Source organism: Oryctolagus cuniculus, chromosome 3 (genome assembly GCF_051225735.1).
Source record: "Oryctolagus cuniculus isolate XC-2025 breed Fujian yellow rabbit chromosome 3, ASM5122573v1, whole genome shotgun sequence".
Lineage (NCBI taxonomy): Eukaryota > Metazoa > Chordata > Mammalia > Lagomorpha > Leporidae > Oryctolagus > Oryctolagus cuniculus.
Window position 1 is genome coordinate 12,113,453 of NC_142869.1, and position 25,024 is coordinate 12,138,476.

General features: G+C 40.2%; 1 protein-coding gene across 15 annotated transcripts in view; it reads right to left on the bottom strand.

Moving 5' to 3' along the window:
* The window catches only part of RHBDD1 (rhomboid domain containing 1), a 224,936-nt gene that overhangs the window by 148,710 nt on the left and 51,202 nt on the right, over positions 1-25,024 (bottom strand). For all 15 annotated transcript variants that reach the window (XR_016231410.1, XR_016231412.1, XR_016231411.1 and 12 more), the window contains exons 4-5: positions 6,835-6,923; positions 4,914-4,970 (exon numbers count right to left, since the gene is read on the bottom strand). Coding sequence is in view for 10 of the 15 variants with exons in the window: in XM_070070119.2 (XP_069926220.2) it covers positions 4,914-4,970; positions 6,835-6,923 (146 nt within the window). In the remaining 5 variants the exon portion in view is untranslated. The remainder of the gene's footprint in view (positions 1-4,913; positions 4,971-6,834; positions 6,924-25,024) is intronic.

Below are 25,024 nucleotides of genomic sequence, written 5' to 3' on the forward strand. Positions count from 1 at the left end.
TTCCAAATCCTTGCAAAGATTTAGGATCGAATGGGAAACTGAATAACAATCTTTAATATGCACGTTCCTTCTCTAATTGGTTTCTACTCAATAGAATCATCAGAAAAATTCAGCTCCTACTCCTGGATTGGGAAACTCCACCAGTAAGTTTCTTACCCTGAGAGTAAAGAAGACTGTGGCAGTGTTAAGAATATTGCCTTCTATTCTCCTCTCCAAGAAATGACCTTTCATGTGAGGGTGAATGGTCAAAAACAAAATTTATATATCCACTTCACAAAGAACAAAAGAAAAGGGCAACCATTCCAAAACACTAATGGAATATTTATGGTTAAGTCACTGAATACCATGGGATGCTTCAGCAATCTCTGACTACAGAGACCGCCCAATTCCCTGAGAGGCCCAATTATTTCACTGCAACACAGATAGCATCTTGGGTAATTTCCCACATGGCTCATTATCACTTTCGTACCCCTGTGGAAAGTCATTCTGTTAAGGAAGCAGCATTCCCACCTATCCAGCATCCAAAATTCAAAACACAAAATAATTCAAATTGTCTGCATGCTCATCCACACAGACACTACCTGCATCTATAGTTTTAACTGCCAAGGATATTTGCAGTGACTTGGAACAACACTTTCTTGATACAGAAAGACATTTTTCTTCATGTTATTTCTACTTAAAAACAACTTGGCAGTGCTTTAATGAAATAAAGCCGAAAACTCTAAACATCTGAATATTATAAAATCTAATTTGGTACTTGTCAGACGAAACATGGGGACAGAGAAGCAGGAAGTTTTGGGGCCTTAAGTCAAAAAGACTGGTGTGGTTAAAGGTTCCATATCATCAATCATAAATCATCAACAAGCCCAAAGATCTCATCAATATCTATAGGAATGAAAACAGGCCTCCTAGGATGAAAAATTTTCTACAGCTGTTCCACTGGCTCAATCAGAGGCTTTTAAATCTTCTTAACAAACATTCCTTGAAAAACCTAACAATCAAACACTTAAGGCAAATAAGCTTAAATTATATACTGTGATGAATATTAGTTTAATGTACTTTTTTCTGCTATATAGGTTGGCTTTGTAGTAAAAGAAGTTCTGGTTATCATTATTCTATTAACCACTCCATCTGTTCCTCATACACATACCAGGATTTGATGGCAAAGGAGATCAAGAAACACCAGCAAGATTAGAAAAATTGGTAACAGCTTTTTAAACATTCATGAGGCTCTTTGACCTATAAAGACTTTCCAGCTAGGGACAGCCATATTAAGAATAAATCATTACTTGTAAGAGATACATATGCTTCCATAAAAGTTCCCTAGATGACCGTTAGCATGGCCACCTGGCCTCATGCAGCTCTGCCTTTGAAGAAATCCAATCACTTCAGAGGAAGGAATATAAATGTGGTAATCTTACAGAGGATAAGAAAGAAAGGTAAAAGGGACTTTTATTTCTGTCTTTTATCCTCTGGCCTGTGTGCTGTGTGAGGAGCACGTTTCCCTTATTCTTCTTTCTCTTTTTAAATAAATGGAGGGGGGTAGGAGAGAAGACACTAAATGGAATTACCTATTTTGTAAGGTTAAATTGGCAAAGCACCCATCTCATGTCTCTGTATAGCATAAAATGCAAGGGCTAGGAATCATCCTGTTCTAGTTCTAGCACTAACCACCTCTGAGACTTTAGCCAAATGACTTCACTTTTCTCTGCCTCAATTTCCCTGATGACATGCAAGGTTGGGGACTGGCTAATCTGTGATGGTTTATGCCGTGTCTGTGCATGGGTATCTTCTTTCTATTCTCTTTGCCCAGAAGAACACTGCTGTCTGTTCTGGAGATTTTAAAAACTCAATCAAAAAAGAAATCCTTTTTTTGTCCAGCAACTTGAAGCTGTTAGATACCATATCCCTTGCCTCACAGAGAAAAAGAAAGTCAACAGGAAGAGAGAAACCAGATGGGTGATAGAATCATCACAGCCTTCCTGCCCAACTCAGCTTCTCCTAGTCACAAGGGCAGAACACTTTGTTACAATGAAGTTGCTGTGAACCTGCCCTTACGACCAGTGACCAAAAGTGCTCTTCCAAATGACTGTGCTTATCAGCTTTGTCTATAACTACTCATCACACCCTGTCTCTTCAGGAGGGTCCAGAGGTAGAAGCAGGTAAGCTGGCACTGTCCAACAATTAAGCCTCTGCACTGAGACCAAGTTTCAGGGAGTGCATGCATCCAAATCAGAAGTAAGATCCTCAGAAGTGCAGCCTCTTCTGGGAGCAGCAATAGCATTCCTTTCTGAGGTCCCCGAGCCTAGGAAACCCCAAGCTCCTAAGCTTCGGTTCCTCATCCCCTTGGAATCACCAGGGAGGCTTTTAAAAAAATTCAAAGTCTCTGCCTCTACCCCCATTCTGATATCAATGGTCTGCGGTGAATTCAAGGCATGGATATGCTAGAGCAGCAGCTCAGGTGATTCCTTATCCAGCCAGTGTTGAGAATCATGATTCAAGACGTCAGAACTACGTAGAAAATGTAGCTTGAAGGTAATCCATCAGTGGCTCTCCAGCACATTTTGACAATTCCAAATACTATGTCCTCTCCCCCGCCCCGCCCCCGGAAAACCCTTTGCTCCCATTGCTTTCCATAATGTCTACTCATCCATCAAGACCAGCACTCCACTTCCTCTGTAGGACCTCCTGTTTCCCACTGTGTTCATGCTGCTAGATTGGATTCCTGCCTGCCAGGAAGGAGCAACAGGGACAGCACCAGCCCTCCTGCCAAAATTAAGTAGAAGGCAGGGGAAAACATATGAAACAATGATGTTCTGACACTGTATAATAGGTAGTTCAGACTTTGATCCTTGAGACAGGAAATAAAGGAAAGGCTCCTGGAGGCAGTTTCTAGGTTGCAGCGCAGGAAGCAGGGACACAGCAGGGCACAGCAGGCTCCCTGACTTGAGAAGTCTCAGAAGACAGCTTGGGGGGTGGAGACTGAGAGAAGGAGACAGAGGAAAAACTCAATAAATAGTAGCATTATTAGCTGTCATCCCATTGTTTGATACCATCCAACATCATGCATCCCCATTTAACTCCCACAGCATAATTAGTCCTATTTGTTTCTGCTGTTTGGTCTTTCAAACGTATGATAGAGCCTACACTCCTGCTCCCAGATTATAAAGCAGAGACAGGAACAGTGGCTCTTCTTCCCTCTCACAGTGGCTGCTCTGGCACTCAGAAGAAGAATACTCATAAAATAGTACTGTGTAGACTAATCTATGGCTAAGAACCCTGGCAGGGAAAATACAGTAAAAAGTAATACATATTTTTTAAAATAATAATTCCTCTACTTATATTTTTTAAGTCAGGATCAATAAGCTACTACTTGTAGTCCAAACTCAACTCAGAGCCTATTTTGTGAGTGAGGTTTTATTGGAACATAGCAATGCCCACTTGTTTAACATACTACAAGGACAGGCTGAATTGTTGCAACAGAAACCATAGGGCCAACAAAACCCTGAGAACCTAAAACATTAATTATTTGCTCCTCTAAAGAAGAGAATGCTGACCCACAATTTAAGCTAAATAAGTGTCTTAGTCCATCTGGGCTGCTATAGTAAAGAACCACAGACTGGGGGGCTCAAACAACAAACAGTAACTTCACACGGTGCTGGAGGATGGAAGTCCAAGAACAGGGAGCTGGCACGGCCAGTTCTGGTGACAGCCCTCTGGCTGTCATATGTCTGGCTGTCACATGTTTTCCCCTGCCTGCAGATTCTGACGCTCACTGTGTCCTCACATGGCCAACAGGGTTGCTGTTATAAAGGCCTCTACCCTCAAGACGTAATTTCTTCCCAAAGGCTCCATCCCTAAGGCCATCATCTTGGGGTTTAGAATTTCAATTTCAATATATGAACTTAGGTGGCAGAGTTGGGTGCATTCAGTTGCATAGCCTATGGCTTTTTTTTTTTTTTTTTTTTTTTTTTTTTTTGACAAGCAGAGTGGACAGTGAGAGAGAGAGACAGAGAGAAAGGTCTTCTTTTTCCGTTGGTTCACCCTCCAATGGTCGCTCCAGCCTGTGTGCTGCGGCCGGCACACCACGCTGATCCGAAGCCAGGAGCCAGGTGCTTCTCCTGGTCTCCCATGGGGTGCAGGGCCCAAGCACTTGGGCCATCCTCCACTGCACTCCCTGGCCACAGCAGAGAGCTGGACTGAAAGAGGAGCAACCGGGACAGAATCCAGCGCCCCGACCAGGACTAGAACCTGGGGTGCCAGTGCCGCAGGCAGAGGATTAGCCTATTGAGCCACAGCACCAGCCTAGCCTATGGCTTAATACCCATCTGCTCATGCTGGCCCAGGATACTACCGTGTAGGTAACCCAGACTGGAATGTAAAGGACTTAATTTCAAAAGATTAAATGCTTTTAACAGAAAGTCCTTTCTACCTATGTACACAGATGTGTAAAAAACACAGTCTCCCTTTAAGTCACATGGTAACTGTTAGAGGAATGCTTACCCAAACATCTTGGAGTAAGCATGCATCTTCCTGAATATGCAGGTGGGGTGGTCTATGGAGAACTGTATACCTGAAATCAACTCCTAGCACCCCTCCAGCAGCACAGTCATGAGCTGAGAATCAAGGGACCTGGGTCTCATGTGAATCTTACTGTGCCTGAGAGACCTCACACCAATCACACAACTGTTGATGTCAGCACTACTTGCTACCATGGCCATCCTTACTAATCCACCCAAATATCTTCCATAGGTGACTGCTCCATCTGGCTTCCGGGCATGAGGTAGGCATAATTACAAACCTGTACGCTTCTCTACTGCAACTTAAAGCAGTATTATCTTTAGTCAGCTCTACAGTAACAAATTCTAATTTTTTAAAAAATTACAATTTATTAAATGAAATAAAGTACTTACCTGAACTATTAAAGTAGTACTGCTGTCCTGAGTAATCAATATTGGAAGAAAACATGCCTAAAGATGAAGGAAACAAACATTTCAATGGCAGTCATTGGGCTCCACAGATTTTCCAATGATATGGATGATCTTTGTTAAAAAATTCTAAACAATTGTTTGAAAGCCAAATCTATAGGGAAAAGTATGTGTGTGGGGGCCAATGAAAGCGTAATCCAAATTCACTGAAGGCACTTAAGTGTTCCTGTTGACTTAAGATGGATTGGGCTTCAATATCTTTGTACAATACTGTTATTCTGACTATAAAGAGAACCCTCTCCCAACAAGTGCATTAGGAGAGCCATGCCCCTTCCCCTTCTAATAAGGGACTATATAATTTCTTGTCCCTATAGAAGGCAGTTGAACAGTCAACTCAACACTGCAGAATGACAAGAGAGAGGAAGGGTATGGAGGACCCTGACCCTGACCCTTCTTCCCCAGGAGGCAGCAGACAAAGTCTCCACGTGCTCAGGACATTTTCCATGGGGCTCCTGTGTCACTGCAATTCTCAGCTCACTCTGCATCCTTTGTCTGTCTGCACCAGGAGAAAAGGCAGAGTTTGCAGGCTGCTGGCAAAGCACACTGAATGTTTCCTTCAGTCTTTCATATTTTCTGTTGTATTACTGAGAGTGATTGTAAAAATGTCTCCAAAGAAAACAGGTAACGGTTCAAAAAGGAAAACTAAGAGTTTAAGTTTTATAACTGTGGAAAAAGGCCTCTTTAGAAATTAAACAAAGCACCTGCCTAAATTTCATAACATATCTGCAGAAATATTTACTAACCACTTAATCTGGAGACACACAACAAAGCATTAAACTCCTAAGAGTCATTTTCCCCCTTTATCAGTACTCCCCACTAGATTTGTATAATTAAATTGCATGTAAAATACAATAAAACTAGACATTTTCCATAAGTGAAACTCCTGCTGCCTGCTCTAAGCACACACACTAGAAACAGAGTAATAGACAAGCACAGATACAACACACAGCCTGTAAAAATCAGCCAAAAGGCAACACAGCCTGCTAATAAAGGTGCCTGTGTGGTGTGGAAAGCTTTCTAATATCATGAATATTATATGGTTTGCAAAAATACTAGTCATTGGCACAAACTGTGAAAACAAATTATTTATGGTTCAAGAAAAGGTAAAATAGTCTCAGAAGACTTCCGATGAATAAAAGATGAAATACTGAAACTTGCATGGTCTATAAAACACATGTTTGCAAAACAATTTTCTTACAAGTCAAAACCAGTATAGCATTTTAAATTAAGAGGTGTAAAAAAGTGCTTTTATTTCAAAATAAAATATTTTCACCAGGCATCAATATGAAGGGCAAAACAAAGAAGAAAAAAAAACAAAAAACAAAAAACAAAAACAAAAACAGCAGCCAAGCTTCAAGTTGTAACAGGCTGGTTTGCCCAGGCATGAATATCTGTCTCAACCTTCAAGGACGCAGCGGTCATTCTGAAGTCTTTCAAATACTGTTTTTGAGCTTCCTTCCAGGTTTGGTTTCCTTTTTTAACTCTGTCTTGCACATATATTAATTCAAGGAATATTGTGGAAGGGTGTATTACTTTAGAACTGCTTTAGTTCTCTGCAGTTTTGAGGAAAGTGTGGTTTTCTGTGCGTAGAATTAAAACTAACAGTAAACAACATATAATGATATTTGTTGCCCCAAAAAAGCTCAGGTTTAAGATTTGGATTTGCACCATCTCTTTTGGAGTACTGTGAGGAACTGTACCAGCCACCTCATCTATTGGTTTAAATAGTCAGCATCTTAGGGAATTCCTATGCTGAAACACAGAAAGATGTGGGATTGGTTTGTTTACAATAAAATTAAGATGTGCTTCCAACTGGTTGTCATGCCAATGACATTCTGTAATGTACCTGCACATGTTTCCATCATCTTCTTCAGAGGCCCTTGAGTATACATCAGTCCAACAAGAATCCCGGCCAGGTGCCCAGAAAAGGAAGACCTGGGAAAGAAGGAGACCCCTTCTGAGTGTTTGTTCTCATTAGCCCACAGTGAAGGCTTTGTTCCACACCACATCTTTTATGCTGAGTAGCATTTAACTCAATCCAAAGGACAACATTTTCCTACTTTACAGGGGGGAAAAAGGTACAATGAATAATAACACCACCGTATGTTTGATTCAATGCCCCTGCTGCACAAAGAGAAGCCGTTTGGCTCCATCAGAGCAGGGAAGCACTGGTCAACACAAGCCATTAAACTACTTCCATTTTCTCTCTGTGCTTCTCATTATAAAATATCAACGAAAGTTTCCTTCATTCAGAATTAAATCCGAACTTCCGCAGCCATTCTGGTGTCCTTGCCGCATGATGCCTATCGGAGTTCAGAGCAGAGCACGTGGCTGCATTTTGTACACTGCTAACAGGCAAAGCAAGAACAAGTGAGACTCAGCAAAAGCAAAGTGACCTTTCAGTCACTCGGCAAAAGCAAACAAAAAATTAAGCTTCAAACTTGAACTGTTACGGTATCAAACTGGTTCCACTCTTCTTAAACCAGTATCTAAGATGTGTGATTGCTTATAAGATTTAAACGCACACTTTTACCAAAGTGGCCAAACTTCTAGGGGCCTGGGTACTTCCAGCTTGGCTGTGGGCTGGGATGCTCCTGTGGAGTTCACTGGCTGGATGACCTCAAAGCCTGAGAGGAAGAAATACCTACAAAATGTATTCTTCTCTAAGCACCTCACCTCAACGTCCAGCTGCCTCCACCATCTACACACACACACACACACACACACACATTCACGTATGTCCATCGACACCTTAAATTACCCTCTTCTGGGATCTCGCTCCTTTCTACCTGCTGTGTCTCATCTCTTTGCATTCCCACCACCACAGCTATGCTTCCAGTGCTCCCTGGTGTGTGCCAAGACTTTTCTGAAAAGCAAAGCATTATGCACAAAGCTAGCCCCCAGATGAATCTATTTTGAATGAGTAAAGAATGAATTAAAGGAAATAATACAGCTGGTGTCCTTGCTGCCAGTGCATCCTACACACTGTCATCAGCTTTGCTCCTAACACAGGGGACAGATCCTGTCATTGCCATTCTCTGAAATCCACTGGCTCTGCTTACAGAATACACTAGTGTGCATTCAAGATCTGCTAACACTTGGCCTTGCCCATCTCTTTCCTCCACTCTCATCATCTACTACACCATCCCCACACATCCCAATCACTCACAGATTACCACAAGGCTAAGTTGAACCACACCTGTCATAAAAATGATGCTCCAGTTGAAAAGTTGGTCTTTCCTTCTCCTGCCTTCCTTTAGGGCTGCTGCTTCAACCTTATTGTAGCATGTACCCAGCCATCTGGGGAACTACCAGTGCTTCTGTGTTTGTCTGTTTGTCACTTGCATGTGCACACACATATCCTGAGGGCATGATAGTGTCTTTTCTGTGATTTATTCAAAAGTAAAAGCTCAAAAACTATAACTAGTACTGAAACAGTATTTTACACTTTATGTTCTGTGTGGGTGCAAACTGTTGAAATCTTTACTTAATATATACTAAATCGATCTTCTGTATATAAAGATAATTGAAAATGAATCTTGATGTGAATGGAATGGGAGAGAGAGCAGGAGATGGGAGGGGTGCGGGTGGGAGGGAAGTTATGCGGGGGGGAAAGCATTGTAATCCATAAACTGTACTTTGGAAATTTATATTTACTAAATAAAAGTTTAAAAAAAAGAAATACAGTATATAGACCAAGAAATGTATATAAGTGGACAGATAAATCTTGCAACAGTGCCTGTTAATTTTGTTCAAACTCTATAAAGGCATTCATTTGTTAAATCATAAGAAGGGCGTATGATCTCATTCAATCAAAACTGAGTATCTCTCAATATTATAAAAAAGGGGGGAGAAGTTTCTATAGATGAAAACGGATATACTGCTTATTTTTTTTTAATATTGACTTAATTTATTTTGAAAGGCAGAGTTACAGAGAGAGTAAGGGAGGCTGAACATAGCCACAACAGCCAGGGCTGGGCAGAGCCAGGAGCTTCTTCTGGGTCTCCTACATGGGTTGCTTTCCCAGGTGCATTAGCAGGGAGCTGGATCAGAAGTGAAGCAGCTGGGACTTGAACCAGCGCCCATGTGGGCTGTTGGTACTGCAGGCTGTGGCTTAACCTGCTACAGCGCCAGCCCCAGTATACTGCTTATTTTAAGAGGCTTGTTAACTTTCTATTGGTAACCACTCTATAAATCAGCTACCTTCACCCTCCATGGCACACCTACATCCTGAGAGAAGAAACAGACCTGCAGAGGTTGGGAGAACTGGACAGGGAAGGTAGTCCCCAGTCCCAGGATGGGGGTACTTTATACCTGACCCAGGGGTGCTACAGAGGCAGAAGGAAGTCCAGGCTTTGGGGGAAGAAGGCGCATCTGAGTGTTCTCATCAGTGGCAGAAATCCACCTTCAAATATATCAGAGTGTCTTATTGTGACCATAACTACACAGGCTCAACAGAAGTTTGGAAGTTTTGGAATCAGAGTAAGCCTGGGGCTTCACTAAGTTCTTAGCTGATACCCCAAGCCTGATATGAAAATAATTCATCACGAACATGAGAATTTTAGTCATGAGTACTAAGGCAAAGTATTTACACACTCAACTGGAAAAATGTCTTGGTCCTCAAACCATAGCACAGAGGCAGCCACTAGCTCAGATTGCTTTTTTTTATTAGCACCCTGCCCAAACTGCTATGCCATTGCTTCTGTAATGGTATAGCCTACTTCTGGGTGCAGCTTCTTCCTTTGTAAAATCAAGTCTAACTCTTAGTAATTCTTTCACTTAATGTTTGATGATAAAAAATTCTCATAATCTTTCTGTGTCTTAAAACATGGTCATTTCAGCATGAGTTCTGATGATAGGAATAGGATCTTCTGCACTGTCAATCGGATGGTCATTCCTCTGTAGGCAATCTAATCTTTCTTCTCTGCTTTTAAGATTTTCTCTTTATTTTGGATACACTTTCATTTTACCACAGTCATTTATATCATAGATGTATTTAGTCTGCTTGAGATTCACTGTGCTTTTCAATATGAAGTTAAATGTGTTTCCACAATCCTGAAAAATCTTTAGCCATTATTTTCTGTCCTAAGGACCTCAAGATATGCAGCTCTTGGGTATTTCCTGACACAGGGTGGGACCTCAATATATGTTTAAAGAGTATAAAAACTAAAAGATGAAAAATATAAAATCAAGTAAATGTTGCTACCCATTATTTATTAGAGATAGTTATGGTGGAAAGGCAACTTAGGAGCAAAATTAAGGTTAATCTATTATTGTAGATTTCAGTTACACAAACTAAATGCAGATATTATTAGCCCCATCAGATGGTGTTCTTTCCTAGCAAGCCAGCATAAACTGATCCTCACCCTGTAAGAAGCTACTTAAAGGTTGGACTAAGTGGTTATGCAAAATGCTTCCACCCTGCAGTGCTAATTTTAAATACTTATTTATTTATTTGAAAGCCAGAGCTACAGAAAGAAGGAAAGACACAGTAAGGAATTTCCCATCTGCTGGATCAATCCCCAAATGGCTGCAAAGTCCAGGGCTGGGTCAGGCAGAATCTAAGAGCCAGGAGCTTCATTCGGGTCTCCCATGCAGATGGCAGGGGCTCAAACACTTGGGCCACCCTCCACTGCTTTCTCAGGCCATTAGCAGGGAGCCAGATCAGAAATGGAATGGCTGTGACACGGACCAAACCCAGTACCACTGTTAAAGAATGAAAAACTGGAGCTATGATTGAAAGTTATGACAAGCTATACAGTTCCTCCTCAGTTAAATGGCAACTTCTTTCCACAGTTGAAGAGGTCACCCTCTCACATAGTGCTTAGAAAGAAGAAAGTACATTTCTCTAAGACAAGGATCTCCCTCTGCATGCAGAGAAAATGACCTCATGGCATAATATGATGAAGACAAGTGTTAGACAAGATAAGGGAACAGGTAAGAACAGCTAGCAGTGGCCTACTGTACTTTCCTTAATTCTCTCCTATAACAGCTGGAGACTTAACCCATCAGGAGCTCTGGAGTTTGGGGATCTTAATAAATGGTTCCATATTAGCAGTACATCAACAAGATACTATAGAACTTTCCAAGTCTTAAACATTAAGGCCACTACAAAAGATCTTTACAGTATTGCTTCCTCCAGAAATAAACCATTCTTAAACTACTTGTTTTCTGTCTCTTACGCCTTTTTCACTTATTACACTACATTAGCATGTCTCTTGGCAATTTGTAAGGGACTCCCACTCTCACCCACTTTGGCCTCAGAGATAAAAGCTAGACACCCTCCAATATTATTTCCCCTAAAGAACCAAACTGTCAATGTATCCTCTACTATTCATGTTGGATTATTAAACAAGGTACAAACACTAAACATGGAAACATGGAGCTAAGTAAGATAATTCCCTGAGCTGGTTTGAGAAGGTAGTTTTCATTTATTCACTCAAATGTCTTTTGAGTGACTACTACATAAACAACATAAACATGATATCTGTCTCCTGGAACTTATAATCTAGTGGGGGATACAGGCATTGTGTGCACAAACACACACACTACAGATTATGTTAAGCATAAGAAAGTGAGTCTTGGGGCCAGTACTGTAGCTTAGCAGGTAAAGCAACTGCAGTGCCAGCATCCCATATGGGCACCAATTCAAGTCCCAACTGTTCCACTTCTGATCTAGTTCTTTGCTATGGCCTGGGAAAGCAGTAGAAGATGGCCCAAATCCTTGGGCCCCTGCACCCGCGTGGGAGACCTGGAAGAAGCTCCTCACTCCAGGCTCCAGATTGGCACAGTTCTGGCCATTGAGGTCATCTGGGGAGTGAACCAGCAGTTGGAAGACCTCTCTTTCCCTCTCTGCCTCTGCCTCTCTGTAACTCTGCCTTTCAAATAGATAAATCTAGAAAGAAAGGAAGGAAGGAAAGGAGGGAGGGAGGGAGGGGAAGAGGGAGGGAGGGAGAAAAAAGAAAGTGAGTCTACTTTCCCAAGAGTGGTCTGGAATGGCTCCTTAAAGAAATGTCACTTAGAACGACACTGTAGATACACAGAGGCACATATGACACAGTTTGAGGGAAGAATGTAGCTGGCTAGGGCAGTGTACACAGGGTACTTCATGAGGTGAATCTGGAAAGACAGGCAAAAGTTAGATCACACAGGCCTTAGCGCATGATTAGGAATGTGGGAGGCATAAAGTATGCCTTTGCTTGCAACTATGTATGGAATCTGCAAGAAAGTGAGAATGACAAATGTAGGCAGTTACAGATGGGTTTCCCTGTAAGACACACATCTCATGCACAGTTCCACTGGTGATGTGATTTTATGTGAGAGTAAGTGACTCCTGATTCCAAATAAAGCAAAGTTCAATTCTCCCTCAATTTACATTTACAATTCACTTTACACTTTTCCTGGAAAATCACTGTATATTAAGCCAATGCAAAAAAAAAAAAAAACCTTTAGTGTTTACATGAAAAGCACAATTAGGTTTCAAATTTAGATTCATGTTTTTTATGAATATCCTTTCAACAGATGGGGGCTGGGGTGTGCATTTGCAGGACTATGTTGTTGTAGGGGCTGTCCTGCAAGCTGCAAGGCAGCTAAGACTTTTGGCTCCTATATACCAAATGCCAGTAGTGCCTCCACTAATCATTATCATAACTAAAAACAACCCTGCAAATTTCCAAAATCCCCCCTGAGGAAAAAGCCACCCGTCCCAGTGGAAAACCACTGGCTTAGCACACAGACTATGCTTATTAAATGTTTCTTGAATTGATGACCTTTAATCATGGGGCCTCAAAAATACTTCTTTTCAAAGTACTTCTCATGTGACTACACTATGCACAAATTCCAAGGATTCCAAGTAAATCTACAACATATTGAACTGATATGCAAGAAAACGTCCCACCACAACTGAAATGCACATGAGGAGCTAGAATATTTGAAAGAGATCATGATCACTTCCACATTGTACTGTGGTAGAATAAACGCAAGTTGGCACGTGAAAAACACTCTGCCATCTGCTATTACTATAGACAAAAACCTTTCTGGATACCACATGAATGATTATTTGCATATCACCTCCAGAAAGTAAACATAAAACGAAAGAGAAGTTGGATTGTTTATAGTCTGATTTTCACATGTGCTACTGTTATGAAGCAATAGACATTCTTGAGAGCTTAGCTTTTTGGAGGTGTTTTCAGAAACAGTGCCTTAACTGGAAATTCTGAAGTCCTTATGGGAGTTGTGCTAAGTTTCCAGGAAAAGACCTACTTGGTTGATCTCCATCAATGATAGTTTATCACAGGGATACACAAAGGAAAGGGGATGGCAGGAAACAGTCTCAACTGTAGAACTATGCGAATGACTCCTACAGTTTTTGTACACACTGTACCATGGACAAATGGGCTGTCCTTCCCAGGTTCTAGTCTCGCTCTGCTGTGTTTCCCAATGCTGGTTGCACATCAGAATCCTTTAATTAGGTTTTAAAAGTTGCTGCTTTTTAGGCCCATCTCCAAGAGATTCTGTAAAACTGCTGTGGTGTAGGACTCCGGCACTCTAGTGTTCATTTGTTTGTTTGTCTGTTTTCTTTTCTTTTTTTTTTTTTTTTGGTTTTGTTGGTTTTTTTTTGTTTTTAATCCCCTGTTATCTTTAAATCCCCTGATGTGAGCAGCCTGAGGCACTTGGTATTAACTCAGAATTCAAATTCTAAAGGCTAGATTGTGGCTGCCATATTAGGACAATATGAGAAACATTTTAAGAGTAGGCAAGAATATTCACCTTGCAAATTACCCCACAGAAGTGACATCTGTTTCCCTTGGTAAACTGGTCTCACTTAATACAGGAATGTGGCATGGGAGGGAGTACAGCTTTGCAAATGAATGCATGAAACATAGAATTTATTCAAAAAGATTTATAAGTTCTATTGATTCTTAAAAAAAAAAAAAACAACCTTCTATCTCAAATCACTATACCCACAGGTACAAAAAATATATATACATATGGCCAAGGGTAATGGCAGTAAACGGTTAAGACAATCTCTGAATCCCGAGATCCAACACAGAGATTGGGGCAAAACCAGATTATAAAGTTAGCCTATAACTTCAGAAAATGTAAATTCTGCTTATGGTTAAATCTGGTATGAATCAAAATTCTGATTGTAAAAATAGAAATGCCCCTCTACTACATGACTCAGACCCAAATGTGCCATCAACATCACACACTATTTCTGTAGCAGCTTCACTGCTATGTAAGGCATAGTTAAATAATAGTACAGCCAAAAAGTTCTGGAAACTGCCCATTAGAGCTGTATACAATATGTTTATGCAATACAACTTGCTAGGTTGAACATCTGTGGACAAAAGGGAACCTAGACAAGCCATATGACCCACATAAACTCATCTCAGAGCAGGATCACAAAGAAACATCGTCCCACTTCACTTGGAGACTCAGCAGTGGGTAGAGAGTCTCTCATCTTCCTCCTGGCAAATGGAGCAAGGCATGTAACCCACACTTGTTGAACAATCACAAACACCTTGTATACCTAATGCTGAGAATCGAGTGATGACAATCCAGTAAAGCAGCGGCCAATGGCAAGTCCAGCCAGTTTGTACAGGTTTTTCAAGACCAGTTCTCCAGTACTTTGAACCATTCTAGCAGCTACCCGATTTCCTTATAATAAGTCATTTTGTGATTAATTTTACCTCAGTTGGCTTCTATGGTTTTCAACCAAAAATATTAACAGGATACAGATACATATACAGATGCCAAGTAGATAGTGGTTCCACTTTCTCTAGGACTGTTAGCCTTAGGAGAATGTAAGACAAAAGCTGTTTTGTCCACTCTGTTACCACATGGACAGACCTTTACTGAGAAGGAAGCTGCCGCCGCCCTGGTGATCCCGAAGTTCTGGTATTCATGCACTTGATAATCTCTTCACTATGAGCATGGTGGTAGCAGGGCAGTAGGGGGAGACACTTGTGACTTGCTTCTTTTTTGTGTTTTTAAAGATATTTTATTTATTTATTAGTAATTTCTGCCTTGCTAGCAGACTCCTCCTTTCTGACTCTCCTGAAGGAAGCTGCCACATTGTGAGCCATCTTAGGGACAGATTCAAGTGGACAGTAATGATTGGCAGCCTCTGATTGCCAGCAAGGCTCTTTATTCCAAAACCCAAGAGGAACTGGTTTCTTCCAACAACCACATGATCTGTGAACATATTTTTCCCCAGTCAAGACTTCAGATGACCTCAGTATTGACAGACACCTTTTTTGCAGTCTTGATAGAGAGCCAGAAAGCAAATACCCAGATAAGCTATGCCAAGACTGATCCACAGAAACTATTAGAAGATAAATGTATACTGTTTTAAAGCACTAGATTTGAGATCACTTGTAACAAAGCATTATAAAACTAATACAGAAGCAAAGCAAAGCATGAGGGTAGATGCTCAGGGGTAGAGCCAGCAGAAAGAAACAGAATCCTGACAACACTGCTTGAGGCCCTGAATCCTATCATATTTGCACATCCTGGAACTCTGGAATGTACCACTGAAAATTATAATTATGTAAGCGAGCAGATGTCCTTTTCCTTGATCAAGTTCCCTTGACCTGGATTTCTTTAAATTATAACCAAAAGAATCCTGGCCAACGTGTCAAAAAATTACAGAGGCATTAAAGAATCGACAGGCTTCAAATTTTCAAAGATAATTCTGTTATACATGATCTATCAGTTCGAGGGTAGATAAGACTTTAGGCAGGAAAAGTCTTGATGGTTCTACCAGAAGAGTGAAGAAGAATCGTGCCACACCGAAGACATCTTAACTGAGAAGTTCAAGTCACTGAATTCATTCTCACAACAATTATATCAGATACGGCTCCATTCCACAGGAGGAGATAACATGAATATTGCAGAATGAAAGGAGAAAATACATATAAGAGGGTCCTGTATAAAACTTGACACATTCTAAGTGTTAAAGAAATTAGTAAAAATTAAATTCTTCATTTATTTTAAATAGGAAAGCTATTTATTTTTTGAAAACATGATGCCTTAATGATAAGTAGTCAGGAAAGGAAAAAGGAGGGAAAAAATTGTGATTTTGGCCACAGGAGGAAGACTAAACTATTTTTATTTTGGCAGGTCACCATTTCAGAAGTAATGATCATTTTAATTACTAAAGTTAACTTTTTTTAAAGATTTATTTATTTATTTGAAAGTCGGAGTTACACAGAGGAAAGGCAGAGAGAGAGGTCTTTCATCCACCGGTTCACTCCCCAAGTGGCCGCAACAGCCAGAGCTGCGCTGATCTGAAGCCAGGAGCCAGGAACCAGGAGCTTCTTCCAGGTCTCCCATGTGGATACAGGGGCCCAAGGACTTGGGCCATCTTCCACTGCTTTGCCAGGCCAGAGAGCTGGATCGGAAGTGGAGCAGCTGGGACTGGAACCAGTGTCCATATGGGATGCTGGCACTGCATGCGGCTTTATGCCACAACGCCGGCCCCTAAAGTTACTTTTAAATTAAATGGTTTTCCATGCTTGAGAAACTCTCATGGGCTTTTTAGCTGGATCCAAATGCCTTAAGGGCTGATTCTGAGGCCAGAGTGCTGTTTAGGACATCTATCATTCTATGAGTCTGCTGTGTATCCTGCTTCCCATGTTGGATCATAATCTCCTTTTTAATTCTATCAGTTATTATTAGCAGACTGTGGCAAAAAAAAAAAATTATCTAAATGAAAGATTTCTGTGAGTGAGATCCCAGCAGAAAAGAACAGGCCATCAAAGAAGGAGGTACTTTTCCCTGAAGGAAGGAGAGAACTTCCACTTTGACTATGGCCTTGTCTAACTAAGATTGGAGTTGGTGAACTCAAAAGGCTTCCATAGCCTTGGCAGCTCATTTCAAGAGCCTCAGGTGATTACTGACGTCATAAATAAGAGTATCAATTGTTAAATCAACAACAGGAGTCACTAAGTACCTACTTCCCATGTCGGATCTCTGTCCTTAATGTGTTCTACTATGTGCATTAACGGTAAAACTACCACTCAAACAGTACTTTATACTTTATGTGTCTGTGTGGGTGCAGTCTGTTGAAATCTTTACTTAGTATATACTAAGTTGATCTTCTGTATATAAAGATAATTCAAAATGAATCTTGCTGAAAAATGGGATGCGAGAGGGAGTGGGAGATGGGATGGTTGCGGGTGGGAAGGAGGTTATGGGGGGAAAAGCCGCTATAATCCAAAAGTTGTACTTCGGAAATTTATATTTATTAAATAAAAGTTGAAAAAATGTCAATGGTAATATGTTATTTTTAATCCTAGATAAAAAGGAAGCTTTTTAAAAGATGTCTTTGGCATTATTATCTTTTTTATTTTCTATCTTTTGAAAGATAGAAAAGGTAATTTGACTCCAAGCATGTACTCACTAGTTTTAACACTGTTAAAGTAATCATTTTGTTGATTTATGATTAAGAGAGAGGGAGAGACACAGAGAGATCTTCCATATGCTGGTTCGCTCCTGACATGGCCGCTGGGCCAGAGGGAGGCAGGAGCTAGGAGCTTCTTCTGAGTCTCCCATGTGGGTGCAAGGGCCCAAGTACCATCCTCTGCTGCTTTACCAGGTATACTAGAGAGAGCTGGATTGGAAGTGCACATATAGGATGCCAGCATGGCAGACACTGGCCATTTGGAATTGATTCTGAACTGAAATGTAAGAAAACTGTTGAATCTATCACATCAAAATCTATGGAATCCATGCCAAAAGGGGACCTTGAACCATCACGATGAAGGAAAGCCTCTGAGAAGGATTTTAAAAATAATGTGAAGCACATTAAGACATCTCTCCCATTGATTGGGCAGTCAACCTCTACCCTGTGGGTGACAACACCTCTGAGTCCTTCCAGACTGAACAACCAGAACAAGTCAGGTCTGCAGCAGGTGGAACACCATTCCACAAAGTGGGTGCCAAAAAGTGTACAATCAGCATGCTCAGGACACTTACAGCAGTCATACAGTATACTCACGCACTGGAGGGGAATTCATGAATTTTAAATGAACTTTCAGTTTCTTACAGCAAATCTTAAAATTCACTTTCCAAGACAGGTGCTTTCACCCTTCCTCTATCTCACTGTCTTAACCACAGCTCTCTGTGTCTGTGACCTCAAGTGTTTACCAACTCCAGGAACACATCGTAAATCTTTTGCCATGAAAGCCATTGAACTCCTCAGAGATTCTCAGGCTGGAGATTTGATAACTCCTACACATGACTAGTACCATTATTATTCCTGTGAAATTCCTGACTGAGGAAAACAAAACAAAATAATAGTCATAACAGTAATGACAATGAAGAAAAAACATTTTCCATCTTCAGAAAAACCACAGTTATCTACTGCCCTTTGGCAGGAGGAAGACACACACAGCATTATACATTTCATTTAATGTTTACAGGAAAAGCAAGTTTTCCTTTGTCATACCTCAACAACAACAACAAAGCAAAACAAAAAAATCCGGAAAGGAAAAAGGAAAGGAAAGGAAAAGAGGAAGGAAGGAAGGAAGGAAGGAAGGAAGGAAGGAAGGAAGGAAGGAAGGAAGGAAGGAAGGAAGGAGAAATGAAATAAAACTGAAGACAGGAGGATCAGGAGAAAGATGAGAATCATGACATAATTACTGAAATCTCTATCTACTTTTTCATTTCCAATTAGACTTCTGAGTTAGGAGAGGGGCCTTTCACGTTCTACCAACACTGCTCAGCAACCCAGAAGCAGCAGGAAACTAACATTACTCAAGGTAAGCTGAGTGCTATGTCTGCTCCATCCTCACTTCCGATTCAGCACCACACAGGTGGGAAGGAAGGGGATGGAGACTGCCATGAGCTGGCCATTAAGCTATCTAAATCAGGCAAGACTAGTTGTTGGAAACCTGTTTTACCATCACCATGCATATAATGTCTGTTGAAATGACTTCAAGGCACTTCTGTAATGGGAAAATTCTAAGACAATAGTGGAAACCACAAATTCCCATCAATATTACAATGGCTGTGGGGAGCAGCTCGGACTAGACTGTTACTGGAATTAAGACTTATTCTATGCATCTGCTCTCCCACAATATGGCGCTGGGAGAGAAGAAAACAGCTTTTGCACAGCTGCCTCCAGTTCAACCAATAAACTGTAGGACTTGCTCCTGATTGGAGAGCAGCGTACTCGGCGTGTGGGTAGCAGAGTTAGGATTGGCGGAGGAGGACTATAAAGGAGGAGAGAGACGGCATGCACCAGGAACATCTAAGGGGAACATCTAAGGGGAACACCTGTGCAGCCCCCGAGAAAGCCGGCCGGCGGTGTGCCGCTCCCCTGCGGAAGCGGGGAATGTGGCCAGGGGGAACCGCCCTTCCACGGAGGTGGAAGGGATAGTAGCCAACCCGGGAAGAACCAGCAGCAAACCCGGGGAGGGCCGAGCAGACGAAAGAACAGCGCAGGGTCCTGTGTCGTTCCTCCATGAAGAGGGGGAGTGACAAATGGCTATTAATAAAAAGATGGATCGCATAATGTTCATTTTTAATTCATAGACTCTATTTGTATATTCAATACAAAAAAGCATTGCAAGTTTATAAAGTCATTTTTTTTGGTGCCTGCAGTAGTACTGAATTATTTAAAACTCATCTGACAAACACATACACACCTGACAGTTTTTAAAATACTGTTTGACAACAGCATTTTCAACATCTATAAAAATATGTGCTAGAAAGGCAGATTCTATACACACTGTCTTTCATTAGCAAGTCCTAAAGTATTTTTACCCACTGGTGCTTCACACTTCACAAAATTGCTTGAGAGAAATAACAGGAAATGGGACCCTCTGTTCAGAGTTCAAATTACCTGATACATATCACACATTGAATTTATACCACTCTCTAAAATTAACTGGTTCATCAAAACCCATACAGTATCAGTTACATTGGGAAGTCCTTTACCAAAAGTGACAGAATAATAAGCCCTTAACAAACAAGCATTACACTCAAATGTTCTCTGGGTAAGAATTCAACAAATAAAATCTACAACTTCAAATGCAACAGTCATACATCATATCAGGGAAACTGAGGGACTTCTTTAAAATTATATACCAGATACTGCTTGGATCACAAAATCTCATTGAGATTGTCAGTAAAAATAAAACAGGTTTGGAGCTGGTGCTGTGGCACAGCAGGTTAACGCCCTGGCCTGGAGTGCTAGCGACCCATATGGGCACCAGTTCTAATCCCGGCTGCTTCTCTTCCGATCCAGCTCTCTGCTGTGGCCTGGGATAGCAGTGGAGGATGGCCCGAGTCCTTGGGCCCCTGCAGCAGTGTGGGAGACCCGGAGGAGGCTCCTGGCTCCTGGCTTCGGATCGGTGCAGTCCTGGCCTTTGCAGCCATCTGGGGAGTGGACCAGTGGATGGAAGACCTCTCTCTGTGTCTCTACCTCTCTCTGTAACTCTTTCAAATAAATAAAACAAATCTTTAAAAATATAAATAAATAAAAAATATAAAAATATAAATAAAAAATAAAACAAGTTTTAATAATATTGGTCTGAAACTTAAAAAAACTAAAATAGTGACTCTTTTAAAATAGTCTTAGAACAAAAAGTTATTTCCCCTCAAAATACACATTTTTCTCTAAGTTGATTTATCCTCCTCCATATCTTCAGTGACAGCTCTTTTTTCAAATTTACTGCTATACATTTTCTCTCTAATTTTCTTAATATTATATTCTTTATCATTATCAATTTCATCCTCCTCTAATCTTCTATTTTTCCTTTCCTTTTTTTTTAAAAAAATTATTTATTTATCTATCTATTCAAAAGTCCTAGTAACCGAAAGAGAAGGAGAGTCACAAACAGAGAGATCTTCCATCCACTGGTTCACTCCATAAATGCCCACAGCAGCCAGGGCTGGGCCAGGCCAGGAGCCAGGAGTTCCATTCAGGTTTCTCACATGGGTGCCAGGAACTTGGGCCATCATCAGTTGCCTTCCTAGGCCCATGAGCAAGAAGCTGGATCAGAAGCAGAATGGGACACAAACTGGTACTCTACTATGGGACGCCAGCATCACAAGTGGTGGCTTCACAAACTGCACCACAGAGCCTACCCCTAGCTTCTTACATTAAGGTTTAAATGATTTACTTTTTAAACTTTCTTGCTATGTAAAAAAATAAAAAAAATTAAAAAGCCTGTAAAACTTTGTCATAAACTACAGATTTGAGATACAGTATACTATTCATTTCCAAAGTATTTTAAAAAATCTTTCCTCTTAATCAGGAAGTTTAATTTCTAAGTGATGATGCCTATTGTATTGTTTTACCCTTTGTTCATATTGAGTTTTTTAAGTCATTATTATTACCTTGTGAGCAGAGGTACAACCAATCAAATATATTTGTAGAGGTGATTGCAACTGCTGTCCCAGCTATCTCATGGTCTCTCTTTGAGACAAGGCAGGGCTCATGGGCCATGCATCACACTGCACTAAGGGGCTTCCACATACTCCAGTTGTTGAGAGGCATTTTCAAGTCTTCTGAACTCTCAGTTTTCCCTTTTCTCATTTCCACCCCAGTATTTGCCTTTTAGGTCTATACTCAGATTTTGGACCTGAAGTCCTTCTCACTGCCCACTCCAGACATGTGAATGTGGGTGGCTAACGCAGCTCTTTACACATTGCCTTTCATCTTTGGTTGGGTCAGCCACTCTCAGTTCTGGCTTTATTCAACAAGCTTTTAACTGAGTAACTATGACGTGCCAAGCAATAGGTAGAGGATAAGCAGAGAACAATACAGACAGACAACAGTCCTGCCCTCTGGAACTTGGAAGGTAAAAGTAAGCTATCAATCGTAAAGATATGCCACCGTCCACATATTTTAGGACTCAGTTATTTCACTATAAGCAATATATGCTTATGACAGAATTTAGGGAGAAAGACAAAAGTTTAAGAAAAAAAATGATAATCCCACTCATTCTACAACCTTGAGCCAACCACTATTAATATTTTGATGTTTCTCACTAGTCTTTTGAAAAATTAAAAAATCACATGATAAATAATACTTTGTATTCATTCTACCCCTAACATATCATGAATATTTCAAATTCCATTAAAATGACCTCTCACAATTCCACTTTGATGGCTGTGTAATATTCTGTTACATCATTACTGAGTTACTCAGCTATTATACATTTAAGTCGCTCCCCATATTCTAATGCTTTGTGACAGATAAATATAGTGATAATCATTTTCTGTATTTCTGGCTACTTATAATTTGGACAGACCTTGATATTAATTATCAAAGTACTTTCCAGAATGTTTCTACCAAAATACAGTTCCATTGAAAGTTTATGTAAGTTCTCACAGTAAAATTTATTTATTTGAAAGGCATAGTTACAGAGACAGAGAGACAGAGAGATCTTCAAGCTATTGGTTCACTCCCCGAATAGCCACAACAGCCAGGACTGGGCCAGGACAAGGCCAGGAGCCTGGAACTCCATCCAGGTCTCCCACGTGGGTGGCAAGGGCCCAAGCAAGTGGTTCCCAGGCACATTAGCAGGTAGCTGGATTGGAAGTGGAGCAGTGGGGACTCAAATCTGTACTTCTATGGGCTGCTGGTATATCAAGCGTTGGCTTAACCTGCTGCACCATGATACTGGCCTCTAAAACGTCTTTTTAAAAAATAAATATTTGTTTCTAATCAATACATACTAATGTTACATATGGGTACACTGTCACATTTTGATACATATAAAATGTGTAATGATCAGATTAATTGGTGTATCAATCAACAGAAATAGCATTTTTAAGCTTGCTAATTTAATGAAAAAATAGCTTATTTTATTTTTTCTTTATTTAACAATAACTTTTTAAATTATACTTTATCAGGCCTTGACTGACATTTTTCTGTAGATTGCTTTTTCTTGAAGTTGTTATGGTTCATCATAAAGATGTAATCTTTTTTCCTTCAAATTCTCTTTTATTTTGCTTTAAACTGTATTTGCAATACACAAAAAAGTTCATTTTAATTTCATTTGTAATTGAGTCCTTTGTTTTCATGCCAAGAAATTTGAATTTTCCTTATATATTCTTAGACATTTTTTGGAATAAAAATATTCTACATCCCAGAAATGTGATTTAGGGTAGGGTAAAGGTAAAGCTTTAACTTTATTTTCTAGTGATTATAAAAAAATCATCAAGCATCATTTGTTAAACAATTTTTATTTTCCCTAATTGTTTTTTATGTCATCTTTATCACATTTCTGATCTATTATGCCCTAAAAAGATATGTCTTAGAACCAAGGAAATATGGTAATATAAATTATAGAAATGACCTATTGCTAGGTAAAAAACTTGTTATTTATTTGACCCATGTCTTATAAATTACTACGAAATTAAAATGCTCTCTTCTTGAATTCAGAAGGGAACAATGTCCATTTAAAGAGAGAGAAATTAGAATCAAATTATTTTATCTCTCAAATAAGCTAATAAGAAGTCAACTTTAAACAGAAGGAACGTTTATGCAGGCTGCAGCCTGTTCTCAGCTGGTTATCCCAGAATAATTGATGCACTAATGATTTCAATTCACAGCACCCACTGTCTTTATTTCACGTAATGTGAGGCAAACCTGATTGTAAATGGAAAACAGTCCTCTTGCCGATTTTACTCCCTTGACTTTTCACTAAAAATCACTTAATACTGCAGAAGAGGAAGGGGAAATTGGCAAATATAAAAAGCTCTCTTTTAAAACATTCCTCCTTATACTTAAATGGGAAAAACTAAGTAAATACATGAGAAATCTCCAGAGACGTGATTTATCATCTTATTAAATGACAGTGAATATTTAATTATGCAACATTTATCTCTAATAGCATCTTCTGGAAAACATTTCAAAGTAGGCCAAAGTGCATGTTCTGAAAATTCCAAAGGGTAATGATAGACTTCACAGACTTCATATTTTTTAAATGAAAAAATATCAGTAGAAAAAAAAAAGTCAAAATCATGGGTTCATATGTAATTTACTTTTCAGATTAAAAAACATCTTTTTCTGTAAAATATGTGACATGGGGCTTTTCAATTCAATTAACCTAATATCACCTACCAACTCAGGAATATGATTTGTTTCACTTTCTAAAAAATTTTATCTTTGAAAATAACTTCCAATCATCATTATTGGAGACATCCAACACAGTACATTCAAGTCTTGCACCTGTCACCAAGTCACCAGAATTGATCATTAACAAGCCTAGTTAGTTAAGTACAGATTAGGTAGGTGTTATCATCCACACACTCACAATTATATCACAGCATGATAGCCAATTAATTTCAACCTGGTAGTGAACCTTATTCCAGACAACTCTGTGTTTAACTAGAAAAACAGCTGCTTCGTTGTTTCTACCTACTGCTCTGCTCCATTATTCTGAGCTGGCCAATTGGGCAAAACCAGCCCTAAACAAGGTCTGACTAATTTATAGACGGCAGGAGGCCTCCACGGCTGGTGCACTCTTGTTGGTATGCAAATTTCTCACATCCATGTGGTTTAATTCCACCTCTGTGTATGATGTGTACATTTCCAAATGGAACCACAGCAGGCCTGTCCAATTACAGAAGACAATGTGTATTCCTGCACCTAACTCAAAACTCGCTTTAGCAATCATGTTCTATGGCTAATTGAAGACTGCCTCCAAATCACTTGAGGGCAAATGAGAGTTACTGTTGATACACATAGACATTCAGGAATGCTATTTCATTAACTCTTTGTTAACAATAAATAAAACCACTGTCACAACCAAGACAGGATACTATGGGCTGAACTGTGTCCTCTTCAAATTAAAATGTGGAAGCCCTAATCCCCATGGTGATGGTATGTGAAGAAGAGGCCTTCGGGAGATTGTCAGGTTTAGATCAGGTCAGGGTGTATGGTGTGTTGTGTGTGGTGTATGTCGGATTGTCAGGTATAGATCAGGTCAGGGTTTGGGTTTGTGTGTATGTGTGTGTGTGTGTGGTGTGTGTGAGATTGTCAGGTTTAGATCAGGTCAGGGTGTGTTTGTGTG